Source organism: Hemiscyllium ocellatum, chromosome 39, assembly GCF_020745735.1.
Source record: "Hemiscyllium ocellatum isolate sHemOce1 chromosome 39, sHemOce1.pat.X.cur, whole genome shotgun sequence".
NCBI lineage: Eukaryota > Metazoa > Chordata > Chondrichthyes > Orectolobiformes > Hemiscylliidae > Hemiscyllium > Hemiscyllium ocellatum.
In genome coordinates, this window is record NC_083439.1 from 6907725 (window position 1) to 6920697 (window position 12973).

Consider the following 12973-nt stretch of genomic DNA (forward strand, 5'->3'; position numbering starts at 1 on the left):
TACAATGTCACTGTGACAAAAATCAGAGATAACTGCCAAAGCAGAGCTAAGGAACAGATGACTACAATCAGTATACTTTCAACCCAGCATTTGGGAAGTGAAGGTCACCCCCATCTCTTATGACAGAAGAACATTTGTTGGTAAACAAATTAATCTTTCTAAAGGTCACCATTTGTTTAAGTTTTTATCCAGCGCTTGTCATCTGGAATACAAGACAAGTCTGTCATTCAGCTACGCAGGGTGCAATAGAAACGTGCTGCATGGATGCAGTAATGGTGTTCCAGTGTGTTTCAGCATTCTTTGGTAACATGGTGCCTGATTGGGATGCTATGGGCTGCTGGTTTACAGCTGTCTGTGGGCAAGATAGAGGTCCAGCCATGAATTACAATAAGATGGGTCCATACTTTCTGACTGGTAGAAGCTGGACTTCTGCCTGGAATTGACATTTTCAATGCTATCAGCCAGCACATATCTTTTACCTCAATTTTTTTTCTCTTTTTTCACTTTCTGCTACTTCTGCTATTTTTTATTCTCATGCAATGCATGAAATTTGTATAAAGTTCTACCTCAAGACTACTTTGCAGACATTTTTGTTACATCATCAAAACAATCACATTTCTTATAAATTAATATTGAAATGGTAACTCTTCATTTAGATTGTTATATCCTTATTTGTGACCTACATTATTGATGTCACAAAACTGTCCTCTATTTTGAAGCATTATGTCTCAATGAGCATTTAATTTTTAACGGTCCCTGAGAAAATCATGGCAAAAATGTGCAACAGTCATGCCTCTTAAAGAATTGCTGTGATTGCTAATTTTTCCTACATATTATGAGTCACTGTACTTCAATGTAATACACCTTTTAAATGAGATACTGAATAATGTTTCTGAAAATGTACTATTCACTAATATTAAAATATTTAATACTTCCAGTGATGAAAGTCCTTGAAAGAGTGGATAGAGTGCTGCCTATATCAAGAAAGAGTTTAATTAGATACATATTTTTCCTATGAACTGTCATCCTCTTCCACTTTACATGCACAGAATTCTTCAGCTACTTTCTACTTTAATACAAATAGTAATTGCAGAGAATGTTTGACTTTGTCTCGAATAATTTCAATCAGCATTTACTAAATAAACAGGATGATGAAGGAAAAAAGAGTAAAACCAGATAGGACCATAAGTTAATATTTTGGGCCATTCCACTTTCTACTGAGATAATTGTTTCCGTATAGATGTCCTTGTTTGCTTAATAGCGAAGAGAAGCTAAGCTTACCCACTGAATTCTGGGTGTCTGAAAATCTCTCCTCAGTTGAATAGGTCAAGAGTAGATATGTATCTCCACTGAAGCACTGTTGAAAAGTGGACCATCTTTGGAAGGCAGAATTATCATTCACCAAACTTAATGGAATATAAGGCCCCTAAATATTCTTAGAAGACAATGGATGTTATTGCACTGGACTGATCCAGAATTAAACAGAAGCCCTTAATGTGAAAGGACTAAAAGGGAAAAGTGTCTCAACATTTCTCTTTATCTATTTCACCTTTACATCGAATGAAAGTAATATTGAGAAGAACAAGGGAGATGATATATAAATATTTTATTTATAAATAGCCTGGAGACCAGAAAAGATGTTATAGTTAGCAGTAATTTATTATAAATGAATACCAGCACAGTTTAAGTTCAGGTGTCAGCAATGAACCATGGAGGTTTGGTCACCTGGTGGGCCATACTGATGTTCGCTGCAAGTGAATGTGCATGAAATTCACAACAAGAAGTTTATAACCGCAACCTCTCAAAATGAAAATAACATTAATTCATAGCGTTTCTCTCCAACAGATACCTCCTCAAAAACTTATTAAAGGTTCTACAGTGGGTACACTTGCCATTTTGCCTGTTTCCCACCGTGAAAATCCATCACTCCTTCCTCCATTTGTATCTGAAAAAGATGCAAGAAAAGGTCGGTAATACTAGACTACATCACACAATGTTATGTGCAATAAAGTTAGGCATCAATCAATTTTAGGACTTTTCCTATTATGTTAGTTTAACTACACAAACTTGATGAGCTTTTCTGTGTGAAATGTGTGGTTTTAATGGTTTGGGATATTGTTTTGCACAGAACTTCTCTATGTTCTGCCAGAAGCCTCAAAACAAGTTGAAGCAGGACTGCTCCACACATTGCAACATTGTCTGCAGCTTACTCCTACTTTCTAAAAGGGTCATATCCTGTGCTTCATGAAATAATTATTTTACATTACTCACAGTTACTGCTAATGATATTTTTGCTTCTTCCATAGGTATTCTGAGTTTGATTGAACGAGGTTTAATTCCTCCAGCATCTGAGCTGACTGTTGATCCACCTTTTGTCCAAAACAGAGCAGCAAAGATCCATGATATTCAAGAGAAGCATAGGAAACCATCTCCTGAAATATTTGGTAAAGATAGTGCTTAAGACTATATTTTTTGGTTAATGGTCCCTCCTTGGTTGAATGACCTGCCACCACTCATTGCCTGAGCTCATGTCCCAAGAATAACTCCATGACCAATGTACTTGGAAGGAAACCAATACCTTTAGAACTATACTGTTCAATATTCAGCACCTTTAGGAAAAGAGAAGTGAAAAATAAAACTACTTTAAAGGAGAAAGTGTATTGAGATCTAAAGTACAGTCAGGTGGCAAATTAAGAATAACAGGATTACAGAAGTAGATACACTTTTCACTATGCAAATCGCATGATTCAATTCCTGTAGCAGTATATGAATCAAAGATACATTATGCAAAATTATGGGATATGATTCATGTCTTACAAGTGACCTAGCTCATAAGAACGAAAGTCTTGGATTCATTACAGTCAGAGTCGCAGGGTATTAATCATTATACCATTGGTCTGCATATCTATTCTTTATAGACTATACATTAAAAATTAATTGGGTAGAGAGGTTAAAAAACGAAGACCAGTTTAATGGTGGACTGTATTCCTTTGAGCATTGGTTTCAAAGTGGCTGGAGGCAATGTGAGCTCTCAATACAGTGTATTGTGGAATGGATTGGGAATGTTTACACGTTTCCCTCAAACAAATTCTCTAAGGGAAAGAAAGATTCTGGTTATTATAATCTGAAAAGTCATGTAATTTTAATGGTAACAAAATATTTGTTGCTTTATTCCATTTGAAAAGGAATAATTTACTTAACTCCCTTTACATCCTCACATGGTCCTCAAGCTCTTCATATCCTACGGATTAAGTTTTTGAAGTGTCATCATTGCTCTTTGTGGAAAACACTGTAGCCAGGGTAGTAGGTCCCACTGTCATGCCAGTGTGAGTTGAAGGATGAAAGGTTGGCCATATCATTTGCAAAAATCCCTTTTTTTAAAAATAGTATCTCGAGAGCTTTTACATCAAACTAATAGGTGGATAGACTGTTTAAATGCCTCATTCTAAAGATGTATCCTTAATGAAAAAGTACACCAATCACTAATGCACCAAAGTGTCAGCCTAAATTATGTTCTCCAGTTCTAAAATATGAACTCAGTACATTTTTACAGAGACAAGTAGGCATCTCACTGATCCAGACTGACATGTTATAATCAAATCTGTTTTCCAAGTGGAAGTCAAATGCTGGGGAATAGAATGTTTTGTCATTTTGGAATGTTTTTTCACCTTTGCAAGCAACCAGATACCAGTGTGCTATATATGATACGAATATATATACAATATTTGTACAAATTAGGAACAAAATTAAGGCATTTGGCTTCCCAAAGCTGCTCTGCCATTAAGTAAGAACATGGCTGAGCTGTCTGTGTTTTGCATTCCACATTTGCATCTACTCCTGATAAGCTTCCATTTCCTTTGTAATAAGAATCTATCTGCCTCCACATTAAAAATATTCAATGGCCCCACTTCCACCACCTTCTGAGGCAAAGAATTCTGAAGTGCACAACCCTTAGAGAAAATATTTCCCCTCATTTCTGTCATATAAGGACAACCCCCTAACCATTAAACTGAGGCGCTGATTTCAGATTTAGCCACAAGAGAAATAATGTGTCCACATCCATCTTGTCAAGACTATTAAGGATGTGATCCGCTTCAATCAAGCACCCCTCTCTTTTCTAAACTAGTGAAAACAAGCCCAGTTTATCCAAACTTTCCTTGTAAGACAATCTGTTCATTTCAGATATCCATCTAATAATCCTCCTTTGACCCAACCAAATGTATCTTCCTCAGCTAAGGAGATCAAAGCTAAACACAGAATTTGAACTGTGGTGTAACCAATGATCTCTATGAAGCTTAACATCCTTACTTTTATGTTCCTCTTGTAATAAAAGACAGCATTCACTTAACCTTAATTGTTTGCTGTACCCAAATACTAACATTTTGTGATTCATGCACTAGAACATCTAGATCCTTCTTTATCACAGAATTCTGAAGTAATTTTTCATTTGAGTAATACTCTGCAAATTCATTCTTTTGCCAAAGTGAACGACTTCACATTTTTCCACACTGTACTCCATCTGGTAGATTTTTGCCAACTCATTCAAACTATCTGTATCCTTGTGTCCTCTTCAAACATACTTTCCAACCTATAGCTGTAATCATTTAGCCAGCATGTCTTCACTCCACTTATCTAAGTCATTGATATAAATTGCAAACAGCATAGACCCCTGCTAGGACCCCACTTGTCACATCCTGCCTATCTGAAAAAGACAAATGTATACATATAAATAAAATAAAAAACTGCAAATGCTGGAAAGTGGTTAGTATATATGCAGAAGATGGGGTGAACTGAAGATCGATCACTGGACCCAAAGCTTTCTCTCCACAGATGCTGCCAGGCCTGCTAAGGTTTTCCAGAATTTTCTGATCTTGCTACATTTATACATACTCTCTGTTTTCCATAAGCCAGCTGATCATGCTAAAATGTATTATCCATGTTACCCCCATACCATGGGCTCTGACTTTGCATAATAACCTTTTGTGTGGAACCTTGCCAATTACATCTGCTAGCTCCTTTTTCCACAATGGATGTTATTTCTTCAAAGAATTCCAAAAATTGGTTAGGCACAATTTCCCTTTCACAAAACTATGCTGTTTCTTCCCAATTACCTTGAGGTATTCTAAGTACCCAGCTCCAGCTTCCTTGATTGATTATTCCAATTCTCCATGACAGATATCAAGCTAACTGTCCCATAGTTTCCAATATTCTGCCTCCTTCCCTCCTTGAATAAAGATGTTATATTTGCTACTTTCCAGTTATCTGGTAGAACCATTCGATATTCAAGCACTTTTTTGGAAAATTAACATCACTTCATCTGTTACATCATTAGCCACTTCTTTCACTCTAAAATGAAGTCCACCAGGACCCACGACTTGTTAGCCTGCAGCTCCAACAACTTTCTTAGTACAGCTTCCCTGCTGATTAGACCACTGGTGATAAAAATCCCTTCTGGTAAAAGCCTGGTTAGACCACACTTGGAATATTTTGTCCAGTTCTGGTTGCCTCTTTACAGGAAGGACGTAGATGCTTTAGAGAGGGCGCAGAGGAGATTTACCAGGATGCTGCCTGGATTGGAGGGCTTGGCTTATGAAGAGAGGTTGAGCGAGTGCGGGCTTTCACACTGGAGAGAAAAAGGAAGAGAGATGACTTGATAGAGGTGTATAACATAGTGAGAGGCATAGATAGAGTAGATAGCCAGAAACCTTTCCCCAGGGCAGAAATGGCTGTCATGAGGGGTCATAATTTTAAAGTGATTGGAGGAAGGTATGGAGGAGATGTCAGAGGTAGGTTCTTTACACAAAGAGTAGAGTGGAATGCACTGCCAAGAGTGGTAGTAGAGTCAGAGAGATTAGGGACACTTAAGTGACTACTGGACAAGCACATGGATGTACGTAAATTGAGAGGTGTGTAGATTAGGTTGATCTTAGATTAAGATAAATGCTTGGCACAACATCATTGGCCGGAGGGCCTGTACTGTGCTGTACTATTCTATGATCTATGATTGTAATTTCACCAAGTTCTGCTCACTCCTCCATATCCTGATTTATAACTATCACTAATCGTTGTGTCTTCTAAACTAAATACAGAAGAAAAATACTTGTTCATTAAATTCCCCATTTCCTTTCTATTTCCTATTAACTCCCTATTCCTATTAACTCTAGAGGACTAAAACTAATTTACTTACTCTTCCTTTCAAAATGCCTGTAGAGACTCTTGCTATCTTTTTTTTACATTTCTAGCTAGCTTCCTGTTGTATTCTATTTCTTCTGATTAATATTTTAGTCATTCTGTGCTGTTCATTATTTTCTGTCCGATCATCTGACCAGCCACTCACCTTCATGGAATCTTTTGCTTAAGTTTGATGTTTGCTCTATTTTTTTAGTTAGCCAAAGATGATGGGTCTTCCCTGAGATTGTTTCTTTATTCTGAAATATCCCATTAAATGTCTGCCACTTTTTTTATTTTAATTGATCTATTTCTTATCCTTATATCCCTGTTCACTTCAGCTAGCCCATATAATTGCCCTTATTTAAATTTCAAATACTACTCTTGAATGACATAGTCCTCTTTCCCATCAAATCGCATTTCCCATTTAATCATGTTTTGCTTGCTGCTACCTAAGGATGTCTTTAGTTTGAGGTCGATAATTAATCCTGTCACATTGTGCAATAACAAATATAGTATGAACGATTTTCTGGTTGGTTCCAAAATGTGCTGTTACAAAAAATTATCTTTAAAGCATTCTGTGAACTCCTGGCAGGCTATCATTACTAATCTGATTTTTCCAGTGTATATGAAAATTAAATCACCCATGATTATTGCTGTACCTTTATCACAAGCACCCAATTCTTTTAAATGTATTTTGTCCTGCAGTGTAGTTACTGTTAGGGAACCTGTAGACCACTTTTACTAGAGACTTAGAGTCATAGAGTTGAAGTTATACAGCATGGAAACAGACCCCTTCAGTCCAACTCGTCCATGCCAACCAGATATCCTAAGCTGATCTAGTCCCATTTGCCAGCATTTGGCCTGTATCTCTTTAAACTCCTCCTATTCATGTGCCCATCTAGATGCCTTTTAAATCTTGTACCCACCACCTGTGGCAACCCATTCCATACACATACCATCCTCTGCGTGGAAAGGTTGCTCCTCAGGTCTCTTTTAAATTTTTCCTCTCTCACCTTAATCCTCTGCCCTCTAGTTTTGGTCTCCCACATCCTGGGGAGTGATCTTGGCTATTCATTCTGCTCTTGCCCCTCATGATTTTATAAACCTCTCTAAGGTACCTCTCAGCCTCCAACACTCCAGGGGAAAAATACCCAACCTGTTTAGCCTCTCCTTTTACCTCAAAACCTTCAACCCAGCAACATCATGTAGATCTTTTCTGAATCCTTTTAAATTTAACAACGTCTTTCCAAAGCAAGTACACCAGAATTGAATGTATATTCTAAAAGTAGCCTCACCAATGGCCTGCACAGCCACAACATGACATCCCAACTCCTATACTCAGTATTATGACCAATGAAGACAAGTGTGCCAAACTCCTCCTTCATCACCCTGTCTACTGTGACTCCACTTTCAAGGAGTATGCACTTGTACCCCTAAGTCTGTTTGTTCAGCAACACTCCTCAGGGCCCTATCATTACGTGTATAAGTCTTGTTCTGATTTGCCTTACTAAAATGCAATACCTCATATTTATCCGAATTAAACTCCATCTGCCATTTTTTGGCCCATTGGCCCATCTGATCAGAATCCAGTTGTACTCCACGATGACCTTCTTCACTATCCACTATCCTACCAGTTTTGGTGACACACAAACTTACTCACTATTCACATCCAAATAATTTATATAAGTGACGAAAAGCAGTTGACCCAGCACGGCTCCTTGTGGGACACTGCTGGTCACAGGCCTCCAACCCTGTACCACCATCCTCTGTCTCCTATCTTCAAGCGAATTGTGATGCAATTGGCTAGCTCCCCATGGATTCCATGTGATCTAACTCTACTAATCAGTCTACCATGCAGAATCTTGTCAAAAGCCTTGCTGAAATCCATATAGACAGTGTCTACTACTCTGCCTTCATCAATCTTCTTGGTCACCTCTTCAAAAAACTCAATCAAGTTAGATATGATTTCCCGCACACAAAACCATTTCGACTATCCCGAATCAGCTCTTGCCTTTCCAAATTCATGTAAATCCTGTCCCTCATAATCCCCTCCAACATTGACGTCAGACTCACCCCTCTGTAGATCCTTGGCTTCTTATCCCTATTACTTCTCGTCTCCACTCAAACTGACTCATCATCCTGATCTCCTGAACCAAGATCATCTTGAACTATTGCATTCTAACTATTGGACTAACTAGCTCTAACTATTGTACCCTGTCCAGCTGATGCTTATTTATATTCTGTCCCTGTAAGAATGACCCTGACCTTCCAGTTGCCTGCCATTTCAATAAACCACCTTACTGTCATGTTAATATTTCTGTCCCAGATTTGCTACAGTGTTCCAGTGATGCTTAATACAAGCTGGATGAACAACACCTCATTTTAAACTTAGTCACTTTACAGGCTCTTTGACTCAATATTCAATTTCACAACTTCAGAGCATGATTTCTGTCTTCCACCTTTCTGATATTCCCCACTTCCATCCCTAACTGTGTCTTGTGTGTGCCTCTCAGCAGAGTGGACCCATTTTCTCCTTGGCATACTTTCATTCACACCCATTTTACATCTCTTTTTTTTTCTTTACCACTAAAGTCTGTTCCTCCTTCTCTGTCAACAGCATAAAACACACCACTTTCCAACCTCTTTCAGTTCCTTTTGCCAGCAGCAATCAGAAAAAGTGAAGCAAATTAGTATTGGGAGAGAGAACCAAAAATAGAGCCTTTCCCAGTACAACCAATCTATGTTTAGAACTGCAAGTAACATAGGGAACATTAAAACAAAAGAAACTTACTCTTTGTCACTTAAACAATTTTTACAAATAAGTTGTTGTTAAAACAATTTATTGAGCACCTTTAACATAACAAAGGCACTGCTGAATAATGTTATGAACCATAACTTAACAGGAAGCCACAGCCACAGATAACAAGTCACTAAAAGTTTTTTTTGAGCAACATAGAGAGGGGGAGAGATTTAAAGACAATTGGAAGATTCGATCCAAAACTCAGGGTTAAAGTATCTGGGAAGGTTAAAGCCTGGAATGGAGAAATGATTAAAATCAATGGTCAGAATTAGAGGTGCACAAAGATCTCTTTGAAAGTTAGAAATTTTAGCAACTTATTTTAACCAAGGAGATCTTGTGCTTGTTTGTGTCCAAATTTAATGCTAAAGTTATTGTAAAATTTGAAACCACCTTAAAAATGGTGATTAAATATTTAAGTGAAAGTATGGTCCTATTATTTAGGCATTAAATCATGTTTCTTAATATTGGATAGATAGCAAATTGGCATGAACTCTCATGGACTATTTTACAAGTTCAGATAGTTGAATGCAAAAACCATTCTGTAAGACATGGCTTCAGGAAATTTGCAGTTACATGTTTTTACCTCATAAACTTTAGAACTACATCTAAAGGACATTTTCTAAAATTAGATTATTGTTACTTTCTTCCAGGTACTTACCCCAAAAATGCTTACTGTATAGTCGTTAGTGAGTCATACACAGAGGAAAAAAAGTATCCAGACAAGAACCCAGAATCCAGGCTGCCTTTAAAGATGGGCACTGTTACTCCTGCTCCTTCATTCATGTCCAGGACATCAGCTATGGACATCAGTGCAGTTCAACACCTGCGTGGTAAAGAAATGGTGCCCTTTGAATTTCATCGGCCAAAGGTTTGGAGAACAATGTGTTTTGTAAATCAGGATGTACAGTATTTTTGTAAAAAACATTTTCAACTTCAAAATGCATTTAATGGCAACGTTGCACAGCTCCCAATGGAGTAGTGATAAAGCCAGCTAGCAGAAGTTAGTAGTATTCTGTACTGCGCAGTTACTATGCTCCAGTAAGAACTAAAATCCATACAAACGCATTCTTTGCAGCAATCCAACAGGGAGGCTTTATTCTGAACTTGTGCACTGTGTAAGTACTCGAAATTATCTAAACAAACCTGTGAGCACAAGCTTAACACTCACCAGTATCATATGACTCACTTCTTCAGGAGACACAGTCCAACGTAACATATACAACCTAAAACGCATATACCACTCTTCTGTGAAATAAACAACCATAATATTACACCATTCTAAACATGATATACATGTGCAAGCAGCAAAACTATTTACAGAGGCATGATACACAGTCCCACTAGAAAAAACAATCAGAAGTACCATCTAATGAGAGTCTGCTAAGTGGGTGTCTGTTTTCTGCTGGCTGTTTTCTTACTTATGGTGTGAGATTCACCTTAGGAAAACTGGGAACTTCACATAAAGGGGATTCGTCTCTAGGGGCATGCAGACAGACTCAGCCACATAGGCAGTGTCCTCACTGTCTACGATGGGTTGTTCTGCGATGATGTGCTGCCATCAGGAAGGAAGGCGGAGGCCCTTTCTTGAGTCCTTTGGTGATGGGTGCTTCCAGAACATGGGGATATGCAATACCAGCTAGTTAGCATGCCTTCACCACATGATCTTGCCCCCCCGGTCTAGACCGTGTAGGATATGAAACCTGTCTGGGCCAGAATCATGGCAGGTACACGTCTGTCAGTTGTATTGAATCTCCAGGCCAACACTTGGTCACCCTGATGAAAAGAGCGTCTCTTAGAGTCTGTTTCACTTCTAGGCTCTTTGATTATTCTCAACAATCTTGTGCATTTCTTCAGTTGGCAACAGGCTGAACAGAGTTCATAAGTTATTTTGAAAAGCATGTGCTCTGATAAGTTCAGATTTGTGACATGAGGTGTATTTCAGTACCTGGCCCAGAAGTTATTGACTCGATGAATTAGTGAACCCTTCCTCTTTCACAGTTTCAATGAGCGCTTTAACCATTGCACGAATATTTCCACAAAACAATTGGTTGATGGATGATCGAGCACCAAGTTAATGTGCCAAATGCTGTTACATTTCATTCAGTCAGTAAATTTCTGTGTGAGGAACTGAGGACCGTTGTCGTAGATGATCTGCTCAGAGTAACCAAAACTTGCAATCATTTTGTCTAGTTTCTCAATGGTCAGGTCTGCAGAAGTGGAACTTCATTACCACCACCTCCAGACCTTTAGGATGAGCATCAACAACCACCAGCAGCAATTGATGCTCAAAGTGGGTGGACATAATCAATGCAGACATGATGTCATGGCATCTTGGGCCATTCCTTTAGTTGTAACATTGACGATGGTAGTGCATTTTGATTTTGGCACAAGCTGGCTTTTTGCTTGATTTGGGCATCCAAATTTGGCCACATAAAAAAGATCCTGACAAGCTCTTTCATCTTCATCACCCCTGGGTGGCCCTAGTGATCTTGTATCATAAGTTTAGAAGGATGAATACCCTCTTCCCCACAGTAGACAGACAACTGTTCTCAACTGCCATCTCCCTACCTCCATGTATGGCTTCCATTCCAGGTTGTGCCTGCTGGGCCTTCCTTTTAGTACTAGATCTATTATCTGTGTTAAAATAGGGTCATTTATGAAATGTTTCTTCAGTTGTCACCGTCACCAGCACATTTTCCAATTGAGAGACGTAGAGAATCTTCAACCCATTACTGGATTTCCCTTCATGCAAGGGCAGTGGCATCCTGGACAATGCGTTGGTGTTTGCGTGGCCTTCCGACTGCCTGTATTTGATATCATTCAAGTGTGGCGAGAAGAGTACCACCCCTAAAGCTGATTGGTCTCATTGAGGGAATCCCAGGGTGTATAGAGCAAAGGTAAAATATGATGGGATGATGATCTGTTAGCAGAATAATGTTGCTGGTAACATTTCTTCTCACCAAAAATGATACTGTGGGCTTCCTCCTTCAGTTGGGAATATCCTATCTCTGCATTAGTGAGAGAAGGCGAAGCAAAGACAGTCGACCTCTCCTCTCCATTGAATAGGTTGTACGACAGTATTGCACCAATTCCATACGGTGACACACCACATGCTAATTGTAAGAGCAACCTAGGGTCAAGATGTCTGACCTGTGGCATGCCTGTTAGACAGCAAGATACACTCACTCACAGCTTGGGTTCCATTTCCAAGACTTTGCATAAAATATTGTATAACAGCTTCAGAACAGTAGCCAACTTGGAACTAATTTGCCAAAATAATTCACAGGATGCAGGAAAGGTATTATTCGGGACACATTAGTAGGCCATGGAGCCTCCATTTCTTTGATGCCTTGAGAAGCCCTTTTTTGGTATTGATGTGCCCGAAGTGTTCAATCAAGTTCTTGAGGAAGTCACACATTATCTTTTACTCGTAATCCGTGTGCTTTAGGGTCTCTCCAGATTCCTCAAGTGGTCTTCCTCTGTGGAGCCAATGATCATGATTTCACCAACTTCTTAGTCCAAATAGGATTTGGTCCACAAGCCTCTGAAATAAGGCTGCAGCTGATGTGATCCCAAAGGGGAGCCTTTTGTAGCAAAACAAGCTCTGATGAATCAATGGAGTCAGTGAGTGTTGGAACTCAGCAGCCTATCCAATCTATGGCTAGGCCTAAAATAGATCCATCTTTGTGAATTTCATCTCTTGTGCCAGGTTGCTGAACTGATCTTTTATCAAGAGCAATGGATATTTATCTGCACAGAGCACTGGATTAACAGTAGCTTTGAAGTAGATTTAGATCAATCTGTCCTGTTTTAAAACATTGATGATCGGCGTTGCCCCATCACTTGTAGTTACTGGTTCCAATATACTGATAACCACTAACCTCATTAGTTCTGCCTCTACTTCCAGACAGTTGGTGGTCAGACCAGTATGTGCCGCCAGACTTTTGGATTGACTGTATGGTTTCAATTTGAGTTTAACTTGGATTCCCCTTATTTTTCCAA

At 38.9% G+C, this 12973-nt stretch overlaps 1 protein-coding gene across 1 annotated transcript in view; it reads left to right on the forward strand.

Annotated features, from left to right (window-relative positions):
- The window catches only part of iqch (IQ motif containing H), a 160730-nt gene that overhangs the window by 33911 nt on the left and 113846 nt on the right, over positions 1-12973 (forward strand). Inside the window, exons 6-8 of the mRNA XM_060852845.1 lie at positions 1846-1966; positions 2307-2444; positions 9622-9839. Coding sequence (XP_060708828.1) covers positions 1846-1966; positions 2307-2444; positions 9622-9839 — 477 coding nt within the window. The remainder of the gene's footprint in view (positions 1-1845; positions 1967-2306; positions 2445-9621; positions 9840-12973) is intronic.